A 24,938-nucleotide genomic window follows, 5' to 3' on the forward strand; every position below is an offset into this window, starting at 1 on the left:
AACTTGCAAACTCTACGCAGAAGGATTTGTTCCCAGATTTTCACCCGGTGCCACAGTCCGGGATCGAACCCGGGATCCTCTTGCTGCGAGGCGAAAGCGCTAACCGCTACGCCACCCCTATGGTTAATTTTGCAGGACTTCCATCTCCTCCTATTTAGTCAACCAAGAAGAGATAGGAGAAGTTGTAAGATGCCTAAGTATTCGCGCGCCATAGTCCCAGTCCCCCTTTCAAAAAAAGGAGGGGGGGACGTAAAAGGAGGCTGGGCTATTTCGCCTCTCCTCAGTCGGAAAATACAAGTAATTTTCGTCATTCGCGTCGCGTTCACGTGAGTTTTCAAGAACCAATGAGATGCTGGTTGTAATTTAGAGGCGGAGATTAACTCCGGACCTCCGTTTCATCTGGAGATAAAGCTAGAAATGTGGCGAATTTATACCTTCTCCCTAGTAAACTAGATATCGCTTCTTGGCATTACTAAGCCTTTGACAGCGCTTCACCAGGCGTCGCTTTACGAGAATCTATGACCTACCTCATTCACTTCATAACAAGCTCGAGTTTGTAACCAGTGACAAACTTATGGAACATTAACTTATGATATACACGCGTTTTTAAAGGCGTTGATCGAACGGATACGTCTACTTCGTTTAATCAAATGGTTAAATTAAACTTTCAGCGTAGTTAACAAACTTGAAGCTAAAAATTCTTCCTCATACGCCTTCTTCCCGCCTTCCATTGTACTAGCTCAAATTTTCCGAACAATCTACAGTTCTCGCTAGTCAATGAAGAGACGTGTATACAACGTGGGAGGTTGTATATTTCCTCAGAACCCAAATTGCGAATATAAACAAAAAAATTGCAATTTTAAATTTTGTAGAGTTAAAAAAAAAAGAGTAAAATTTAACGAAACGTTTTTCGAGAGACCTAAAAGACACAAACGAAGACCTTTCAAGAAGCCGACCGACCAACCGACTCTCAATCCTTGAAAGATAAACAAATACGCATGCGTGGAGGAAACCCATTTAAAAATAAAGTTTAAAAAAATCTTTCAAGAGTCGAGACACAGTTGATAGCACGTGTACAAGGATTCTAGGAAAAGGAATTCTCAGACGGTTTGGTTTATGTTAAACATTTAGGGCTATCGAACTTTCAACTTTAAAACTATTTTAAAAATGGTTTATTTATTCTTAATTTAGAGTCAACTTGGCGACTGAATAATTTTCTGTTTTACAACGTCTTTGAATATTTCTTAAATCGGGGGGGGGGGGGAAATGTATATTGAAATACCCATAACCAGGTAATGAGCCTGCTATAGGGTTTCATCTCAACTCGCCAAAGACGATTCCTGCTAGGGCGTTACTAACAGAAAGACAGACAGATTAAGGCATAGATTTATCTTAATATAATTAGATGATTCTCATGCAGAATGTGAGTGAACGTGGGATCACATTTTGCAACAAATCAAGCCTTAACTGTAAGCATAAGTTAATTAGATATGTTCCATAAGTTTGTCACTGGTTACAAACTGGAGCTTGTCATGAAGTGAGTGAGGTAGGTCATAGATTCGAGTTAAAGCGACGCCTGGTGAAACGCTGACAAAGGCTTAGCATATAGACTAAATAGGAAGGAAGATGGATTGCAAAATTAAATGAGTCTAGTCAATTCTCGCTTGTCGTTCTCGAACTATAGCTCAAGCTGTAAGTCTCTAGCATTACGAAGTACATCAGGTAGTGTCGTCATACTCATGGAAAATTTGCTGTGCACCCATAGAGGGAACGCCTTAACCTCTCTACTACTGGGTTTCGTTAAGGAATAAAACTTCCATCTGCAGGAAAGCGCGAGTAACACGAGTATAGCCTCTCTTTAACGAACAGGAAGAAGCTAATTTAATATTTGAGTATCCCGATCCCATGGTAGTACGTTTTTTACCGTCTCGGACTGTATATCCATCCGTATGGCAAACAAAACGTAACGTTTATCACGCGAGACCCAATCAATTTCCGAGATTTTTCGTCCGAAGCTATTTTTGGTGGTACATCACGGATGGTATGTAAGAGCGGGACGCGCATGACGTGACCCACATACTTCCTTACATATCATAGGCAAAGCCTATATCGACTTTTACCTTCAGACTTCAACTCTAGGTATACAGTTTTCGGAAATGGAATTGAGTCTGTTTCCTCAAAAACTTGCGTTTTGTATATATTAAATAAACTACAAAGCGTATGTTACGAGGACAATGAATTCCGCGGAATTTTGGAAGACCAGTATATTTTTCCTTTGATCAGCCGACATACGGAAGCGAAAGCAAACATATTTTACAGTCGGAAATGCAAATTTTCGGTATGGAAGTTAAGTGTAATTTTGGATCGGAAGTATCATTAGGTCGGAAGTGATAAATTTAGGAAAAGGAAGTACACACCTTTTAGACGAGGAAGTGAATGATTTTGGAAGGGAAGTACACACCTTTTAGACGAGGAAGTGAATGATTTTGGAAGGGAAGTACACGCCTTTTGGATCGGAAGTGATTAATTTCTGGAAGGGAAGTACACACCTTTGGGACGAGGAAGTGTTTAATTTGGGAAGGGAAGTACATGCCTTTTTTATCGGAAGTGAATGATTTTGGAAGGGAAATACACGCCTTTTGGATCGGAAGTATAAATATTTTTATACAGTTTTAATCAAATTTTTCAACAGAAAGTGAATAAAGTATAAGGTCCCTAAACCATGGCTCTTAGAATAATTTAATTTATTTCATGTTGTTTTAACAATGACACACGATTTCCCTGGCGACATTATGAACCGAGTAAGTTAACTACATCCAGTAGTCTCAAGGTTCTAACCCTACGGCGCAAGACATATAAAACCACTAGGAATTTCGGTGTGGATGTACCCATTCGTCAAAAGTCACGAGGTATATCTTGTAAAAATGTTTTCTTTAACAAATTTCCCCACCTGGTTCTGACGAAAACCTTATCTAGCGTACAGATATACCAATATATATATTTTTCACCGTTTGGCAATGGCGCGTCATAAATAATATGGATTTACAGTATATGGCGCAACTACTTCCGCTTTTCACGCTGCACGCGCTAGAAATCAACACGGAAGATTAATCGTTTTCGGTTACCAACACGTAGGACACCTCGACACTTTGAGCAAAAAGGAAATTGTTAGCTGTAGCAGAAAAGGACCTAGGCATTTTCGACTTACTAATTTTATCTTTAGTTGATTGGACTCCAGGGAGAAGCCCAGAGAGGTAGCTAGAACATCCTTAAAGGGAAGATGAGTTTAAAAATATTTGGAAGGGTCGACTATCTATCTCTCCCATGTGGGTAATGTCTGAAAAATATTAGTCGTAGATTTTAGGGGAATAAGAACTGAAAAGGGGAGTTTATTCAGCAACATCCGTTCTTAGCGCCATCTGCCCACGCACCACAGCCTACGTCACATGGTAAAACTATACTACTATGGACTTTTATATTAATTTATTACGTATAATTGTTCTTAATATATATTTTGAATTATTTTACAAAAGAAAAACTTTATAATTCTTCAGGTAAAATCAAAGAAATTGGAAAACTAGATGGCGCTGTCTACCTCTTCCAATAGGAGAGAGAGAAAAAATATTTCTCCCCCATCGTTTCGAACAACGTTGGAAGCTTGGTTTAGGACCATCTAGACCAAAGGACCATGACACATAACATCTCCCCAACAGCGTTTGAGACTTGGTTTAGGACCACCTACATGAAAGGACCATGGCACAAAACATTCACCTTCACTTTTATAGCTCAGACTGGCATCTAAATTGGGGATGAGCGATGAGGGGCCAAAGCCAGGGAATGAGAAAACCTTTCTAGGCCTAGGGTCGAGAACAATTTTCTCGTTTGCCAAAAGGCTTTTCCCGCTTGACTTTATTTTAAAAGTCTAATGAGCCCATCATAATATCCCATCCAAACACGGCCGATACTAAAATACCAAGGCCTACCTTTTTTGGATTGGAAAATATTTGGTGTATATAGTACCCAAGGACCCTAACGAAGAAGAATTAGTTTCTGGATTTAAGTCATTGCTGGGTCAAACACTGACACTGACATACCGTGTACCTGTACCGTCCCCGGCCATCCGTTTCTGGTCCAGGAATTCTTGTTCTTCTTTAATCCAACCAAGAAGTGATATCTAGTTTATTAGGGAGAAGGTATAAATTCGCCACATTTATAATCTAGCTTTATCTCCAGTCCAAACGTAGGTCCGGAGTTTTTCTCCGCCTCTAAATTACAACCAGCATCTCATTGGTTCTTGAAAACTCTCGTCAGCACGACGCGAATGACAAAAATTACGTATTTTCCGACTGAGGAGAGGCGAAATAGCCCGGCCTCCTTTTACGTCCCCCCTTGTATTTTGAAAGGGGGACTATGACTATGGCGCGCGAATACTAAGCCATCTTATACCTTCTCCCTAATAAACTAGATATCACTTCTTGATCCAACAAAAGAATTTATTACTCGCTAAGAAACTTTTGTATATAAGGTAAGATGGTTGGTTGCCCAAGAAATATATAAGATTTATAGGCCTTGTATAGAAAGAGGCCATTTCTAATAACGAGGGCCCCTTAACACGGAAGGCGGAGAAAATACCAAATCCGAAAACGTGACAACTATGAAGGGTCTCGTGTTGGTGCGGTATAGTTGGGGCTGGGGGCTGTGGGAGATTATCTGTTCGCTATCGGATCTCCGTAACTAATTGCTGCCAGAAGAATTGTTGCGGATGTATGAAAGCTTTAATCCGAGAGTAAAAGTTAAGAAAAGCGTGTCTGCATGCAGGAGAAATGTATCGTATAAATGTTCTTTTGATATATTGAAATCGAGCGCGGTAAAGACAACTACTACGTTTGTTGGCATGTAAACAAGTAGGTCTACCAGAATGGTTCTTATTTAAGAATGAATTAAACCCTTAATGTGAAATGATGAGGTATTCAGGACGTTCTCTCCATCCCAATAGCAGGGCCCCCAGCCGAATTTCAAAAATATTTATATGAATTATAAGTATTTTTTCATGAAAATATAGGATTTTATAGGACGATTATATAGGAAACTAAAATATTAATTTTTCTTTTTTTAAAGAACCAGTACTGCAAACAGGGGCCGAGTAATGTTCATGGTTCAAAAGTATACCCTCCATAGGAATAGCATTACACTAAATTTTGGAGGCTCATAACTCTGGTCCTACTAGAGATACGGGGAGTATGTTACAGTCCCATTTGCCCCCATCCAACCATACTAAAAACTTGGGATTAAGACAAACAGGGGCCGAATAATTATGTAAAACGTTCACAAACATACCCCCCTCCATAGGAATAGCATTACACTAAACTTTGGAGACTCAGAACTCTGGTTCTGGGAGATTCAATCTTTGTATACACTAATATCTATAAAATAAAAACTTTGGTTCAGCACCTCAAGTCGTGGTTTAAGATAAAATGACCTTTAAATGTTCTGGTGCAGAGTGCTAGGTTGGGATATATTATTATCCAACAGTGCACTTTTTGATTTTGGCTCTTAGTAACCTAACCGCACATCGCATCGCGATCACGGAAAATAAGGATGGCATTAGTTTTATAGGCGCGAATGCCTGATAAGGTGAGACTAACGTTGGGACCGGAATATTAAGTCTTATCTGAGACGGAAATGCCCTTCACTATACTCAAAATGGGCCACGAAGGAAGGAGGGGTTGTGGAGGTTTTTGGCAGTTTACACGTCGTTGTCGACTTTCGAAGTGGTTTCCGTTGTCTTAACTGTCTTAAAAGCCTCTCGCGACGTGCTCACGCGACATCTCCGATTGTTTTATTTATTCACTTAGAGACTCAAAACTTAAAAGTCGCTTAGTATTCAATGAAGGTGTTTTTAAATCTCCCTCTCTAAAGGAATATTTCACCCAGAAAGCTTAGGATCAATATATACAGTGTATAAAAGTCCAATGTAAGGCAAAACGGAAAGTTTATCAAACAGTGCCCATGCAGTGGAATCAGAAGTATATAATACTTCTCTTCGAGAGAAGTGTACATACCGCAAAGCGGGGTAATTGTAACATGATTCATCCCAACATTATTTTACATTTGGAGCCATTTATCTATGGTTCCAAACAGTGTAATAAGACATCTATCGGGGGACATACATTAACTTTAATTAATGAATATTATGTCTTAGATCTAGAAAATGTTGCTTAGACTTAATTCGTCTCTCGATTTGCGAAGTTATCATAGAGCAAGGGTCTAATGTTTTGAATGTTTATTACAAAACAAAAGTAAAAAGTGTGAAACATTGCATTGTTATTTTTGATAGAAATATCACCACGTAACTTTGTATAAAAACTTTATATAGGTGAAGAAGTATTTCTACACTATTCCTTAGTGTGCAGTCTCAGTTGGCCGTGAAATAGCTTCCAAAAAGAGCAGAGATCAAAAATTTCAAATTTACAATAAATCAGATTTGAACTATATCCGGGCGTCAAGAAATTCATTTCAGAACTTTTTGAGACCCTATGTCATATTCTGGAATAAATCATCTAAATATGATTTACGCGCGCGGAAAGCTTGAGGTTCTCCACACGTTTAACCAACTTAACACGTGTTTTCGTCGAAATCCTTCCCTCATATCAACCGAGAACGTGGTTATGGGTTATGGTATCAAACTACGCCATATAAAAAACATTCTCTATTGCAAGGGTGCTAACTAACGCTTGACATTTGTGGGAACGGAAAAAGGGAACCTCTAAAAATTAAGCCTCAAGAAGTTAAAAATGTACGAGTAGAATAAATGTGGGGGAAACCGAGTAAAAAAGACCTATACGTCGTTAAACGTCTTCGGAACATTTTTTGTATAAGAAGATTGATAGACCTTTTCGAAAAAAATACCGTGGCGAGATTTCTTAGCGCGTGAAATTGCGGAAAATGTTGCGCTTAGGCAAAGTTGCGAGGATACTTTGACCGAAATGGTCTTAGTTCGGAGTCTCTCCGGTTCAAGGGTGCAGGATAGTCACCACCGCGACAGCTGTCACTTTTAAACTTTTCTTCAAAGCCAAAAAAAATAGCAGCACCCAAGAAGAAAACTGTACAATTTTTTTTTTTTTTTCAAAGTTAGTTTCAAATGCGTGGGAAATACCGCCATCCTTTTCCCCCAAAGAAAATATACCCTTGGTTTTAAAATTAATTGGAAAACGGTCCGGAACAATGTATTTCTTTTCAAGGAGCAGTTAAAAATGGGTTTTTACGTACGACATATTTTTTTAAAGTATTTCTTTCGGCATTTTCTTGTATTAACCAAGACAGGTTAGATTTTCTAAAGTCTTCTTGAGAATGTTTTCAAATTCATTTAAAATCAAATTGGGGATTTATTCCATAGCAGTGTAGTTATCACCAAGTCCTGGCACTATAACCTGGCAGGGCTACCCTGAAATTCTCATGTTTAAATTTCCTGACGTTAGGTCAAAGGTTACCAATGTTTAAAAATACAATTTTTTATAAACCGTCTCTTCAGGTTTGAATTTTCATAAATTTGAGACGTTTCCAATAACGTAGTTAAGATTCTTTAAATCCCTTGACCTTTATTGACCCATTCTTAACTTCCTGGACTTTTCCACGCTTTCCTTGAAACCCGTGACAACCCTGCCTTTCAAACTTCCCTTAATTCTTCTGTAATTTATTGACCATCAAATCATACCCAAACAACATCATCATAAACCTTCAAATCTAAAATAAACCACAAACACAACCCCTTAATTGTTAAACGCAACACATGTTATGTTATAGTTTACATAACTCAAACCCTCGTCAGTCACCAGAGACGTGACCCATGAAGTCATGGACTTCCAAGTGAATCCAACTGTCTGCGGAAGCAAAACTTGCTAGCCAAGTAATAGCAGCTAGCAACCTGATGCTGGGTGCCCATAAACCCTAGCTGCCTTCTTAGAAAAATATATGAACCAAAATAGTTCGTCAAGTAAACCCCCCAGTTTAGTACTAGCTAAAGGGGGAATATACTAAAGATAGCCCTTAAAAAGGCTCTACAACCGGGAAGGAACTGTTTGACGAGGATTTCAGCTTTCAGGACAGGACTGAAAAGGAATTTCTCCGAGAAAGAAGAAATTGAAGATGAAGGAGAAAAAAGTTCCGTTGGGAATGAGTCATAGGTGAGAATTGCAGTGCTCCCTTGAGGTATATCTATAAGGAGTAGGCGATTTCAGAGCACCCTAGAGTAATCCCATATAGTTCTTGAGTGTTGTGGCGGTGAAAATCATATCAAAACATTCCTGGGATAGTTTTCCCCCCTTCGCCTCCTTTGGGAACGCAAAAAGAAAAAAATGGCAGTCGGAAGTTCCTGACAAAACTTTTATATGAGGTTGCGTACTGGGATTGCTTATAGAGAAAAACATGCCTTCTGTCATAAGTTCATAAGATATGTTCACCATAAGTTTGGCACTGGTTACAAACTGGAGATCGTCATGAAGTGAGTGAGGTAGGTCATAGATTCGAGGTAAAGCGACGCCTGGTGAGACGCTGTCAAAGGCTTAGTAAAGACTAAATTGGACTAGATGGACTGCAAAATTAACCGAGTGTAGTGAATCAATTCTCGCGTAGTTTTCAAAAAAGCTCGAGCTGAAGTATAGGCAGTGTCATACTTATGGAACATATCTAATAAACTTATGCTTCTGTAGATAAATAGATATACATATAACAGGTCTGTTAAGTCAACCTTTCTTTAAATAAGTAAGATTTACACAAGCAATCATTTAGCAGTGAATTACTCCAACAATTTCGGAATTCGGTATATAATATTTCTATAACTTAACACCATGAAATGATTTCACTTTCGGCGTGGAGTTTCTTTGACTATAATCAAAATCTCTCCTCTTTGCTATAGTAAAGTCAACGTCTAATCCAAATCAGTGTGATTAATTTTGACATCGCAAAACGCCCAATCAAAATATGAAAGTCCTTTAACAATCATCGTGGCATTTAAGGCATAGGGAAGTGTGTTTAACCGCAGGTTATCATAACGATAATTCAATAGGCTCTGTCTTCTAATCTCTCAAGTTTGTCAAGCACTTGTTCTATAAGTTCCTAATTTCTAAGCTAACATTTAAGTTCTCCTTTTCGTGGAATGCGGCTGGAAATTTGATACAACCAAGCCGGTTTCTTTAGAAGATGCAATCACACTCAACAGAGAGAGAGAGTGAGAGAAAAAAACAGACCACCCAATTCAAATTTTTTGAAAGTTCGGGGATATTTGCAAACTATTAAAAATCATAACAGGCTGACTAATTTATCATTTTTCAAATCCCGACTTACTTTCGCGACATTTGATAATTGTTTTGACAAGTAAAGGTTATTCGAGCGTATAAGTTGAAAAGTAATTGTACTCACCACCGATGTTAAACTCGTACTGGTGCGAGGCGACATCTTCAATGTCGGCGGATTGCAACCCAGTTTGTGCCAAGAATAAAATTACAGCGACCACACTTGCGCAAAACCTATGGGGGGAATAAAAAATGAATGGTAATTAATTTAAAGTATCTAATTGCTTTTACGACAAAATTTAAGAGGGTACTAAAAATATTGGCCTGACAACCGTGTGATTTATTAAATTAGTAAATTTTGCTTTTCGGCAATTTCCAAGAATTTCGAGTATAAAGAAAACTTTCCCTGAATAGAAGTGCATTACTCGAAGTATTCGAAACTTATTTGAAGGGTTTCGCAAGTAGACAGCGTACCATCCCAACTACCCAATCTGGCCAATTGTGTTCTTCATAGCATAGACCATTTCGATGTAACTATAGGATGGGAAGAGACGGGGGTAAAAATTGGCTTTCCATCTCGCTTTGGGCGACTGCGCTGTAGCCATTTTGTATCATGAAAGTGCGTAGAGACGGATAGCAATGTATCAACCCCCCTTGTATGTCCCGATCCTGCGGGTTGCCAACCCCTTTTTTAGGTCAAATAAACCAAATTTTTGTAATGTTAATCTCCAAGGTCAAAGGTAGGTCCAAACCCTGATTGCTATGAATGGCAGAGTTAATTGAATATTTTTAATTGCTACTTCACAGTATTAACGTTTGATATTAAAGGATCCTTAACGCGTCACTCGTTCCCCTGTTCTATAAAATCTTTCGACCCGTTAGGCGATTTTCTCGAGATTTTTTACGGCATTTTACACTCAATAAGGTTTTTGAAGCGGGGGTGCAAGGGTTGCAAGGGGGGGCGAAAGAGCCCACTTGCCAGGAGGTGACATTGTCAGCAGCTGCGAAAAAGATTTAAAGTCGTTTGTCTTCAGTCAAAGACTCAAGACGCGGATATTTCACCTCCCTTTCTTTCAACTTGCCTTATTTTTTTCTTACCCCTCAATTTGACGACAATGGCACTTTTCCGTTCAATTCGTCAAAAAAAGAAAATATATATATATTACTGACTGCCCTTTCAAAGTATTTAAGGAGGGAATATCCCAACAGTTATGACGAACTAAGTTGGAACGTGTGGGGGTAAAATAAACTACTTAAACATTACCATAAACGTATAAAACTTTCCATAAGTTTATAAATACCGTCTCGGGACCTACAATCAAGGAAGATGGAGATAGGGAAGTTTCGTGTAACGCTATAACTCCGGTCGCCCAAATATCCCGTTTTCGGCGTGGATGTGCATGTGCGCACGCGCCGCACTTTCCTCGCGCATCGTGCTGAGGTCCGAGGATAGGCCGTCTGGCGATCACGTAGGGAAATGACGTTTTGTGCATCGATCCTGCGCAGTTCAAACTAACGCCGAATATAAGTCATGTGACCTGCTACATTTCGTGAAGAGAGATTCCTATACTGACCAAACTTCCCTATCTCCATCTTCCTCGCTACAATATCGACAAAATTAAAGAAATTGTTCGATTGAATGTTCTGTCTTTCAATCGGTATAGACCTTTTCGACGTAGGCAACCCTCAGTATCTGGGACAAACAAGGGAGTTGATACATTGCCGTCTCTGAGCACTCTCACGATACAAAGAGACTACAGTGCAGTCTCCAAAAAACAAGATGGAAGGCTGTCTTTCCCTCTTAGTTACAACGAAATGGTCTATTGTGATTTTACTTTACTGGTCGAAATATCACGCCACGTGCAACCCAGTATCGGGACATACAATTGGGTTGATACATTGTTATCCGTCTTTGCATGTGCACTCTCATGATACAAATAAACTACAGCGCAGGCGTCAAAAACAAGATGGAAGGTTGTCTTTAATTCCCTCTCAGTTACATCGAACTACTCTATTGGCATTTTACTTTCTTGGTCGAAATACCACGCCACCTGCGACCCAAATTTACTGATAGTATGATAGGCTTATGCAATTACCTATAAGTATATCACATATTAAAAAAAACTTTTTTGAGGCATGGATAAAGTGTTGGCAGCTGGAATTTTCCATGTCACACTTCAATGGACCCTCATAACGATATAGGGTGTCCCTTAACTCTAAATGGGTTATCAATAAATAGGGTCGAACCCCTCTTCTATTTTAGGGAAGGTTATTGTTATTATAACTTGCCTTCATTCTTGACGTATACCTGAATTTTTCATACGAGCTGTGTTCGTTTCAAAGTTACTGACCTATACGAAGTCCTCCAAAATAGCATTGAAGCAGACGTTTTGATCGAATCGATATAAAACACATAGGATTATGTTATAAATGTTGGTTTCAAAACTAAACAATCATTGTTAAAAAACTTATTTCAACTTTATCGGTTGTTCTTACTAACTTTCATATTAATACTTGTAGAGAAAAAGTTGTAACTCAAAAAGTGTTTTTCAGCAAAACAATTGCACAACACAAGTAGTAAACCTAAACTAATTCAAACTTTTGTCTCAATGTGTTTTCAACTCATCAAACCCGTCTTATTCCTTGTCATCGAGAAACCCGTAACCACCCCAACCAGATCTATAATTGCCAGTCATATCAAGAACCCATTTAAGACCTTAGAATAAAAGAAAACCTTCCATAAGTTCATATTTTAGCACTGGGCGATAAATGAGGAAATCTACCATGAATAACGAGGGGAAAACCTGACATCACAGTGCGTAATACATCCCAATTCCACCTTTAAATGTTCTCATGTATAGTATAGGTTCTTGGTCATATTGTTTCACTTTCGTCTCGCGCCTTTAAATTATTTGCATATTAAAAGCGTTAAAAAGCATTAGTCCAAGTCTCCCGACAGACGGTTGCCATCAATTGAGTCGTGTGCAGCATTATTCCGCTATTACAAAACACGCTACGGCCTTTCTAGGTCTTTAATTAAGCTAAACAAACACGGGTACAACTACGCAAAAGTATAGAGGTGACACTTGGAACTCTTATACGCAACTGTGATACTTATTGATGAAGGAGGTACTTATATCTCTTTATTGACGCCAACACAAAGTTCCTTGTTCGCATAGTTGAGACAGACTTATAAGGATTCCAATTGTCACCTCTATACAATATGTCTGACGCAACCGTTATGTTTTTAATTGATTCAAAAACCTCGGATATAATTAAAATAGCGAACGAGAGAAAACCGGTGTTTTTGCCAGGCGTTAAGTCGTATAACAAGCGTCAAATGAGGACTAGCTCCAAGAGTGAGAAAATATACATATAATTACGTAATTAATAAACACACCAATACTAACATAATTTATTTTATTTATTAACGCGGTGGCGGCTTCGTAATCTTTCAAAAAATAAAAAAGCTTCTTCCAAGAAATGATAATTTAGTTTTAATAGCCCCGGGCTTGACACCAATTTATCATGATGTACAAACTCGAGATGGAAAGAAATTACGATGTGAGGTAAACCACACTATGTACCCTTAAAGGGATGGTGAATAACAAACCGATTAAAATGCTACTTGTGCTTCATTTTAATGCGTCGACTGAAACGTTTAAAAACTTAACTTATTCTATATTCTTTCAAGCAGCAACTAGACAAATAATTTTATTCAATTTATTACGCAAAAGAAACTGGTTTCTTTCCAACACAGCTCCCCCACAAAGAAAATATTATACACCAATTAAAATTTCTTAAAATTTAACTTACAACCTAATTTAGGACAACTATAATCCATCCATCAAGGTATATGTTTGAAAATTGCGCAAGAAAATTAAATTATAGAAACATCAGATAAGGTAACAATGTCAAAAGATCTAATCTTCAAATTATTCAATTTCATATTAATGAATTTATATTGGTTAATTAACTAATTTCGACATAATGACAGTATTATTCGATATTCCGGGAGAGTTTTTTTGGGGAAAATCCATGGTAATGATGCTATTTATTTCTTTGGGGACCCGTTAAGTTTTGACTCACTTAACTCTTAATCTACAGACGGTATTAAGTAGGTTCGAGCCTTAGGGGAGTTTTAAAAACGTATTAAATTCTAATTTATCCAAACATTAGCAATAGCAATTGAAGCGTCTGTTACGAAGACACTTAGGGTTAGTCCCCCTATTATCGGACACATTTTAAAAAATTATGGTTAAATGTAAGGAAATCACAGAAAACCTTTGAAAAGTTTATTAAATATATATTTTGAACGTTTCTGCACCTAATGGTATAGAAATAATTCCAAAAGAACGATCTAATATTGTCCCAATCATGGATTTTATTCGGCAAGTATCGTACCCTATTATCGGCTATTTGGATGTTGATTCGGACACCCATGTTCCATTTATCGGACGCCTATACATCCAACTCGGACACTGGGATCTCAGAATCGGACAGTGGGTCTTTGTAGCCCGGACACTGGGATCTCAGAATCGGACAGTGGGTCTTCGTTATCGGACACTGGGATCTCAGAATCGGACAGTGGGTCTTCGCTATCGGACACTGGGATCCCAGAATCGGACAGTGGGTCTTCGTTATCGGACATTGGGATCTCTGTATCGGACAATGGTTCCTCAATTGGGACACCAATTTTTTTAACAATAAAAGACCCGTGAAAATTGTTACTTCTCTGACACTTCTGGACCCATTCTGAACATCACTAACCGCTTTAAGCATTAAATATTTACAATCCCTCTCTTATTGTAAGCCTAAGTTAAATATTTGTCTTTAAAACGTGTTTGAAAGCTGTCCGATAATAGGTTTTCTACATTAGATACGATTCGCGTTTTATTTTCATGTAAAGAAACCTAGAACTAACTGTTAAAGTAGCAATTTATAGAAAAAGATTCGGGCTTTACAGCCATACACATAACTTATAATTGGCTTCTATTTATATACCTCAAAACACGATTTAAAAATGGGGGGAAGAATTTTTCCGGCCCCTCAATTAGTTTTAATTAATCAAAAAAATTGGATATCTGGTTCGTTCGCGCTTTCCTCCTCTGACATCGCGCCCCTTCTCTGTTTTTACATGCAACATACAGATTTCGACACCCTCTTTAAAACTAGGTAACTTACAGTGTTCCTTTTTTCCCCGGCAGTTTTATAAACAACTTTTTAAAAATGTGTCCGATAATAGGAGCGTCCGATAATAGGGGGACTAACCCTAGTGTTTCTTTTTTCTTCTCTTAAGTCTGCCATATTTTGGCTTCTAGTCTCTACGTATATAAGCATAACGGACGACTTTCTTTTAGAGCTGTTTGGATTTATTGATATAAATTGGGCGTAAAAATAAAACGTGCTTCAACTTCTCGAGTAACTGTTCAAAAGCTATTTAAAGTAAAGTACTCGAGACTAAACCGCCTTAGTGTCTTAATCGAAGCCTCTTTCAAAGCAATAAGAACTCAAGTACTTTAAAATATTTCCGATATTATTTAAAGAAGTACTTGTAATAGATGGATGGCCATGGCATGATGGGTCGATTTTTAATTTTTTTATTTGAAAGAGCACATAAATTAATGAATATTTGAAAATCGAAATTACATTAAATAATATATGATTTATTATGTTAGGCGTTAGACCACGTTGTGTTGGGTTGTAAAATTCTATTGGACGACAAATTAAGTACTGTACCACGCGACGTATTTCCCCGAACCATGTGTGCCTTAGAGACAGGCCTAACCCTAACTTAACAATTCAACCTCTTTAATATAGGGCCTATAGTAGATAGAGGCTTAGTTTCAATTAAAAACGTATTCAATCAACTTCATTAAAAACTACTATCTCTGTATATAATAAAGTGTTGCATAGAAGATACGATACAAAATTTGGCCATTAATCCTAACCTTAAAGATACGTGATTTTGATCACACACTTTCCAAAAGCGCGTCATGATGCATGACGCATTTTTTGGCCTGGTGCCACTAACTTTGAGGGAACGTCTAACGATACTAATTTACACACACTTTGTGAGAGAACGATTTTGACTAAAGAGTGTGTGGAAGACGTCTTGCCTTTCTACTATACCAGATGGTACATACACACCGTACGATTCTAACTCGAGGAAATATTACACAACAGCAACACTGGCATTGCCACCAACCCAAAGGCGTTAAACCGTTTTGTTACAAATCCTTCTAAGTTAGCGTAGAGTCTAGCGTAGAAAAAAGAAATACAGAAACACACGGAGAGAGCGGGAACCGGGGGAATGGATTGATATTTTTACTTCATTGACAATTTGTCAATCATCCAAACGAAATATCTGTCATGCACGTGTGTATTTGTAGTGCGAGCAAATTTGTTTGCAGACGACATTCCCTTTCCCTTCTCTATATCTTTTTGGGGGTAGAGGGTGTAATGGTATATCCGGCGTTACATACAGGGGCGTTTATCACATAATCCGATATATATATATATCAGGATATGCGATTAGTAACACTTGTCAAAAACAAGTCGTGGGAACAAAAATCAAATCAAATCTTAAACACATAAACGCCTTCGTAGATATATATTTTAAACCAGACCGAATGTGTTGTACGAAATACAAACCATCTTACGAAATGGTGTTATTGAACTATAACAAGAAAGGCACAGCTTAATTCTGTCTGTTAGTAACGCTTCGACAGCTTGCAAAACATGATTAGTAACTTTAGTAACAATTCTCCCATTACCAGGGTCCGAACCCTTAACTATGACAAGGAAGACACAGCTTAACTCTCTCTGTTAGTAACGCTTCGACAGCTTGCAAAACATAACTAGTAACTTTAGTAACAATTCTCCAATTACCAGGGTCCGAATCCTTAACTATAACAAGGAAGACACAGTTTAATTCTGTCTGTTAGTAACGCTCAGACAGCTTGCAAAACATAATTAGTAACTTTAGTAACAATTTTCCTATTACCAGGGTTCGAATCCTTAACTATAACAAGGAATATACAGTTTAGTTCTGTCTGTTAGTAACGCTCCAACAGATTGAACAACATAATTAACTTTAGTAACAATTACCCTTTTAATATGGTAGGCCTTACCCAAACTATCTTGATGGGCAAGCTTATACTTAACCCAACATTATACGTCATAGAGCGTACTGCCAAGGATGATTAAGGGTGGAGTGTAAATAAGACGACATAAAAAGGTAAGGATAATTGAGACTAGCGTGGGAATTTCACTCCATATAAAAAATAACGAGATAACTTAAACTGTGACAATTTGAATTTATTACAGTTTTGTCATGAGGTTAAAAACTGAAACTTCTCTCGTGTTATTATTATGATTACAAGTCGGCTTAGAGGAATTAAAACAAAATTATTCAATTATAAGTTAAGCAATTAAGGGAGCCGGCGTTAAAAAATAACACGTTTAAAATTAATGACGCGTCAAATCCTGGCGTATAAGAGCAATTAAGGCACTATGTCAAACCTCTTTAAAAAATTGGGACTATCCAAGCTAAGAATGCGACACTACTAAGGTACTCTACAATCACCACTATAAATAAACCTAAATTTAACATGCTATTCAGCGGATTGTACTATGGTCCATAGAACAGGGTAACAAGGCTCAAATTAAAAAAAAAATGAGCAAAAAGGAGAAAATTCTAAAAAAATATAAAAACTTCATCGACTCATGCTTTTCCGGCGAAGGTTCCGAGTAAAAAGTTAACCAAAAACGATGCGACTTGACGTCGCCAACTCGGGTACAGTCCTCGACCCTGTCTCTGTCTGATATTGACTACATTCTCGTTACAATTGGCTCTAGTCCTCCCCTCCAAGTGCATACAGAAAGTATCCAAGTGAATGATTTTTTTTGTTGGATATTCATACAATGGTAGCATGCTACTAGTCTATCAGGCGAATCGACTACATTTTATAATATTCTTTTTTATATAAATATATTTCTTATTTGATGTCTCGATCATCCCATACTGTAAGATTACAGATATTTATACCCAGACTGTAGTCGATATAATTTTACATGTATAAGAAGTCATTGACATTGAAACATTGTTTATAATACGTATGTAAATGTAAAAGCTTTTTATACATAAAAGATATCTATGAGTTGCGTTTTGTCGCTTAACTTTCCCCTTTTCTCTGATAAGACCCGTTTTTACAATAATCGACTTTGATTGTATTTAAAAGTAGTTTCACTAAAGGCGGGTTTCATAGTTAAAAGCAGTTCCGATTGAACCAGTCGATACTGGACTATACTTGGCTTATATACAGGGCCTGACAACACTGCAGCAGAGAGAGAGGAGGAATTATTATTTTTATTTTCAAGAGAAATTATACTCTTTGTTTATATTAAATATAGCGTGTGAACTTGATCTTATAATCATATGATTTTTATAGCATTAAATATGTTAATTTTTTTTGTTTCTGATAAGTCTTGCATAAATTAAGGCGGATGTTCTTTGATTTTGAGTCGATAATGTAATTTCTATCTCCATTTTGTTGTCCGGGTACTGTTTTAAAGTTACGGATAGTATTTTACGGATGACTCCTTAAATTTAATTAAGAAACTGATTTAGACAATGATTTCTAATTTAATTAAGGGGTCATCCCTAAAACACTCAAATCAAATCATAACTCGAAACGGTGACCCTTAAGGGCAATCAAAATGGAGATAGAAGTTACATTTCCAACTCAAAATCTTACACCCAAAGAACATCCCCCTTAATATACGGCAGACTTATCAGTAACACAATAAAAAAACTATATATTTGTGCAAATATAAATAAATGGTGGTATTTTAAAAGACTCCAAAAGGTATAGCAAAAGCAGTATAAAATTAGGCCTAGTACCTATTATGTTATTATTCGCATAATTCCAACAAAAAAATAAGATCGGTTTAAACGGACTATAAAAAGAGAGAAATAGTAGAAATTCTTCAGAGATAAAACGAAATAAAGAAAAATTTGAAGATTAAAGTGGGGCGCCTAGCTTCTGGGCCGCGTATTGATCGCCCAAGTACGATGGTTCAAGTTTGCCCTGCTTACGGCAACGTTGGTCCAAAAATCCAAAAAACCTAAAACGCAGATATGTCGGACAGAAAACTCTCCAGATGCGTCGATCGGTCGGTCTACTCTATAAGAGATCAGACCATACAAGGTTACGACCTTCTTTCTTCCAAACCTTCTTGAGCTTTCGACCTTTTTGCAAAAATTAATCGTTTTGAAAGGGAATTTTGGTTTAAAAAAGAGCTAGAGTACCTCCTCAACCCTACAAGCGAGCAATTTGAACCGTTAAAAAGAGTATATTTTTGTTACCTATTTGCAAACGGGGCTTGGGTTAGGTTAGGCGTCTAGGCATAGTAAGAAGAAGAAACTCATTCGAGCAGTCATTTTTCATTAGAAGCGAAAAACCAAAACTGTCACGGACGCAATCTCGGGGACCGGAACCCTGGATACTCTTGCCAAGGGGCATCATTATACAGACAGGAGGGCTATCGTGCAATACAGCTTCAAAAACGTGATCTTGGCTAATAAATAGTGGTTTTTTAAAGGAAATGTGCAAAGTGTATACTAAGCTATCGTGGAAAGGTATGTTCTCAAGGCATTTAACCGCCTTTGAACGTCACAGCTGTGTCCAGATTCACAAGGGTTTGATGACCATGTACATGATTTGCTTTATAATACACAGGCGTTCAGATAAACGGACATACTGGAAGATGGCGCCCAGATAAAGTAACTAAACCCTCGATCCTAACGATTTAATTTACAAATGAAGATGACCACTAACAAAGGCCTTTTCAGACGATAAAACTTTTTGAATCATTTAAATGAGCCTACTTGAGTTGAGTAAACTAGTTGGGTCGCATGAACAGAAGTTGGACAAGTTGAATCACCCGCAAATTGAATATTGATCACGGACTACACCTTTTGACCCATCTAGTTGCGTCAAAAGTCACAGACCCATCTAGTTGCGTCAAAAGTCACATCGTCTTAAAAAGACTTTAATATAATTAAGAGATTTGTGGTGTAATAGACCGAGCTGCTCTCTGATGGTAAACCTTTGCATTAGTGGTAACAAAAGGTAAGTTTGATATAAAACTGATTAGAACTTCATTGTACCTTTTACCGAAAGGCTGTAAGTTATACTTGAACTCTTGAAAACACAACGAAAAGGGCCCCGATTTCAAAAGGATATAAAAACTGTCACGAGAAACGATAAATTGATGTTATATATCCTTGCAGCTTTCTCCGCATTCGGTTTTATTCCATAGCCCAAAATAATTTCTTAAAGTGCATCGCTGCTTATAAATTTTTATTAGGTTTTAGTATCTTGCCAGAGAGCCACTTTCAATTCGTACCGACGTATATACGTCCCAACTTATATCGAATAAAAATTCCAACCAGCTGAAGAGAAATAACTATAACAAAACGAATATAGTATACTTTTCTTTCAGCTGCATGGCTTAGGGCTCCAAGGAAGCTAAGTTCTATGATCTTTCCCGAATCCCAAGTTGAGGTCCATGGTGCGTGCTAAAGATCGGGTTCGTTTATGTTACCTTAAAATAAGGGGACCAAACGTTGGAGGCCTTACAAAAACCAAACCCTTAAGTTAAATTGCATTACAGGATTATCGTTTAAAGAAATGGATAAAGACACGCAAATTGCGAGATTAAATTAAGGTTAATTGATTAGGATTTTATATACCTTAAATTCTAATCGTTTTAAATTAAATACCATTGGGTTTTTAAAGAAATTATAGAGGAAGCACGGGGAATTCGTTAATAATGGGATACGATACCACTGTTTATTATCATCGCAACACAATAATTCTCCGTGAAACCTCTATAACGTCCTGGAATTATGTGGCATGTTCATGACCAATATATTTATAATTTCACAAAGGGACTTCCTGATTTCTTGAGTTTTTCTCTAACATAAATTGTTTCTTTTAAAAAATACGCATAATTTTCAGACTAGGAGGACTAATACCATTTACACCAGGAGGCGAAACTATACTTGGTACTGCACTTTGTCCCCCAACTTAGCCTGGTCTCCTGGTGTAAATTGTACCAATCCTCATAGTCTGAAAACTATGCATCCTTATCTGTTATCAGTGATTCAAAATCATCAAATAGGCTATTTCTTTGGAGAAAATAAATAAAAAATCAGGAAACTAACAGAAAAACTAAACTAACGTTCAAAGCAATCTATAGAAACGAGATTCACCCTATTGCATCTAACTCCTAAACATGATTTTCCGAAAAACCACCACCGATCGCCCAGACTCGGAAAAAACAAAAAAACAACCACCAAGATTCGGAATCAAGATTTCCTGGTAAAGATACAAACAAACTAGACACGCAAACACGAAAACCATATGGCAGGACAGACAAGCAAGCCCTAACTTCTCAACAACAGAGCATCGCACACATCGCGATAGAAAATCTACTACACAATCCTAACAATAATTCAATGGTCAAGTGTATTGTAAACAAACTTGAAAACACGAAAATAGCATCGAGAGAAAGACAAACCGCGTGTCTTGTAGAAAAAACAAAAAAAAAATACAAGATCGTTGACTTTGATTTTTATCTCGATTCTAGTAACATAGTATTAGTAACGTAAAAGAATTTTAGAAAAATTGTAACGGATAAAAGTTTTTAAGACAACTTTTGCCGCCTACTTTCAAATGTCTAAGTAGATATTATTTGAGACTCGGCATTTATATTTAAATACATCGAATACGACTTCAATTTACAACGGCTATCGATGCTGTACAGGGTGTTTCTGATAAGTGTGGCATAAATTAAGGGTATATGTTCTTTGGTTGCACGATTTTTAGTTGAAAATGTAACTTCTATCTCCATTTTTGCAACTGTCCGGACCACTGTTTTCGAGTTATGATTTTATTTGAGTGTTTTAGGGATGACCCCTTAATTAAATTAAATTAGAAATTATTGTCTTAATCAGTTTCTTAATTAAATTTAACGGGATCATCCGTAAAATACTCTGAACAATCTTAACTTGAAAACAGTGTCTCGGACAGAAACAAAATGGAGATAGAAGTTATATTTTCTACTCAAAATCGGATCACCCAAAGAACATTCCCCTTAATTTATGGATGCAGACTTACGAGAAACACCCTGTACATGTATATAGAAGTTAATTCGTAGATGAAAAAAATTTACACAAACTTATAATCAAGTTGTCAAAACTTACAAAGGAATTTTTCTTTAAATTTTACATAAATTATAACTCAAGGTAAAATGATTAAAAGAAAAAATAAGGTTGACTGGTTAATAACGTGTTAGAAGTATCAGTCTTGGAAGCAATATATATTGTACTAGGAAATATACTGGTTTAAAAGCGAAAAAACGTGGTTTCAAAGAATGAAAAATAATTAAAAAAATACTGTAAAAAATATTACTAAACTGATATTTATCTATATATATATACCTTTTTAAATATAGTTATGTGGGGATGTAGGTTATAAAATTTAATATTGATTTATAAAGCGTAACTAATCTTAATTGAATTTCAAAACCAGAAAAACCACCATCGATCATTACATGTTCTTTAATCTTAAAAAAATATGATTCAATTAAAAAAGAATAAAAAACGACCATCGTACGCCTGATGTCTTATATCCCATCGCGTGGCAGTTTGAAACCATATTATTAAGGCTTGGTCAAATAACTATATATATAAATGTAAATACAACACATTTAACTTAAAATTACAGGATATAATATCCAATAAAAGCAAAATTAATATCATAAAACGTTTCATATAAATAAGAATTTCATTTTAAACAAGCCCTATTTCAATATAACCCCAAAATACCTCTGAACCAGCTTAATTACAATCATAATTTAAACAAATACAACACATTTTTTCAAAGAAAAGCAAAATTAATATCATAAAACGTTTCATATAAATAAGAATTTCATTTTGAACAAGCCCTATTTCAATATAACCCCAAAATACCTCATAACTAGCTTAATTACAATCATTATTTAAACAAATACAACACATTTAACTTAAAATTACAGGATATAATATCAAATAAAAGTAAAATTAATATCATAAAACGTTTCATATAAATAATAATTTCATTTTAAACAATCCCTATTTCAATATAACCCCATAATAAATAAAAACTGCCTTAATTACAATCATCCTTTAAACAAGGAAAAGATCAAAAGACGGTCCAACAGAAGAATCATATAATAAAAATAAACCAAAAGTTTGTAAAATTAATATATAAAAAAATTGTCCTTACCCATTCATATCGCACTGTAGTTATGAATTAAAACACCCAGATTAAAAAAAAATAAAATTAAAAAATCCGGCAAAAGTTAATTATCCCGCGTCTGACATTCAAATCTGATAAGAGTCGGGGAAAACCACGAGGTTTTTGCGGTTTTTCTCTGTCTTTTTTTTAATAATAATACAAAAAAGGGGGATGAAGAAGAAGCAGGTGTTAAAAGTGGTAATTTAAACCGACTAAGTTTTTGGCTATGCGCGATTTGGTTGGTATAAATCGCGGTTAAAAAGGCGCGTGCGTATTTCAACGTAACATCGTTAGAACGCGCGTCTTGCTCCTAGTTCTATCTTTCCTTTCAGACTGACTGAGAGAATGAGAAAGAACCAGAGAGGAGAGAAGAACCTTAGCTCTCTCTCAGCATCCCCGAGACTGTAAGTAAGGAGGCAGGGAAGAAGAAGGAGGCGGCAGAGAAACTATCCCGTCGTAAGAAAGAAATAAAGAAAGAAAATTTTCCACCAAACTTGGCAACACTTTTCTTAGTACGGTATCCTCCGACTATCTCTTCTTTGGGTTTCTTCAGCTAAGGGATTTCTTAACTACACACAGAGAGGATAGGGGGAAAGGGTTACGGGGGTAAAGATGGCATGCAAGGATGCAAGGGAGGATCGAGATGCTAAAAGCGTAAAGATAACTTTATCTTCTCCATCGGGATATCGCCTGGAAGAGGAACTTGGAGAATCGAATCCAAGAGAGAGAGAGAGAGATAGAGATAGAATAACTAGATTCTTATTAAATCACTAGCTAATCACTATCATTGAAACTTGGCCCGCTCGCTTTTCAATTGAAAGAGATGGTTACAGTTACAGTTTGGTCTAATTTCAGTAACGAATTTATGAAATGGAATGCATGGAATGGAGATCTTGATTATTAATAAATTTATCTGTGAATCGTGAAAATTATTGCTAATTTGGTATGGTGATCATGATAAATAATTAAATACAGAAATTCATCTAACAACGCCTTTCTGATCAAATATTAATCTCAGAACATTTTCTCAGCCAAATAATGGATTGTTATCAAATTTTGTTGGACTAATTTTCTCAGTCAAATAATGAATTGATATAAAATATTGTTGGACTAATTTTCTCAGTCAAATAATGAATTGATATAAAATATTGTTGGACTAATTTTCTCAGTCTAATGGACTGATAACAAATATTGTTGGACTAATTTTCTCAGTCTAATGGACTGATAACAAATATTGTTGGACTAATTTTCTCAGTCTAATGGACTGATAACAAATATTGTTGGACTAATTTTCTCAGTCAAATAATGGATTGATAACAAATATTGTTGGACTAATTTTCTCAGTCAAATAATGGATTGATATAAAATATTGTTGGACTAATTTTCTCAGTCAAATAATGGATTGATATAAAATATTGTTGGACTAATTTTCTCAGTCAAATAATGGATTGATATAAAATATTGTTGGACTAATTTTCTCAGTCAAATATTGATATAAAATATTGTTGGACTAATTTTCTCAGTCAAATAATGGACTGATAACAAATATTGTTGGACTAATTTTCTCAGTCAAATAATGGATTGATATAAAATATTGTTGGACTAATTTTCTCAGTCAAATAATGGATTGATATAAAATATTGTTGGACTAATTTTCTCAGTCAAACAATGGACTGATAACAAATATTGTTGGACTAATTTTCTCAGTCAAATAATGGATTGATATAAAATATTGTTGGACTAATTTTCTCAGTCAAATAATGGATTGATATAAAATATTGTTGCACTAATTTTCTCAGTCAAACAATGGACTGATATCAAATATAGTTGGACTAATTTTCTCAGTCAAATAATGGACTGATATCAAATATAGTTGGACTAATTTTCTCAGTCAAATAATGGACTGATATCAAATATAGTTGGACTAATTTTCTCAGTCAAATAATGGACTGATATCAAATATAGTTGGACTAATTTTCTCAGTCAAATAATGGATTGATATCAATTATTGCTGGAGCAATTTTCTAAGTCAACTAAACGGTATATCCAAAAGTTTTGAACGCGAAATTTGAATACAAACCATTTGGAAACAAAGTTAACTAAAGCAAAACAAAACAAAGCTAAGATCCAACTTCTCACCGGAAGCCAACATTCTTGAACGTCGCCTGATGGCATCCCAAGATAAAACGACAATTGGCATTATCTTTATTTAAATTTATCCCCTAACTAGCCCACCTAGCGTCTACCAAGAGTTTTCGAGAGTTTCCAATGGAACGAGAATGCGGAGAGAACATCCTTG

The 24,938-nt window shown here is 36.3% G+C and overlaps 1 protein-coding gene across 4 annotated transcripts in view; it reads right to left on the minus strand.

Annotated features, from left to right (window-relative positions):
• Nucleotides 1-23,051, minus strand: part of Mp (collagen XV/XVIII-type protein multiplexin) — a 96,598-nt gene extending 73,547 nt beyond the window's left edge. For all 4 annotated transcript variants that reach the window (XM_089845538.1, XM_089845536.1, XM_089845537.1 and 1 more), the window contains exons 1-2: nt 22,628-23,051; nt 9,418-9,524 (exon numbers count right to left, since the gene is read on the minus strand). In XM_089845538.1, coding sequence (XP_089701664.1) covers nt 9,418-9,524; nt 22,628-22,635 — 115 coding nt within the window. In that variant the 5' untranslated portion in view covers nt 22,636-23,051. The remainder of the gene's footprint in view (nt 1-9,417; nt 9,525-22,627) is intronic.
• Between the last annotated feature and the right edge of the window lie 1,887 nt (nt 23,052-24,938).

The sequence above is a fragment of the Phalangium opilio genome, unplaced genomic scaffold (genome assembly GCF_054372755.1).
Source record: "Phalangium opilio isolate 3A_F unplaced genomic scaffold, DU_Popi_V2 ptg000079l_1, whole genome shotgun sequence".
NCBI lineage: Eukaryota > Metazoa > Arthropoda > Arachnida > Opiliones > Phalangiidae > Phalangium > Phalangium opilio.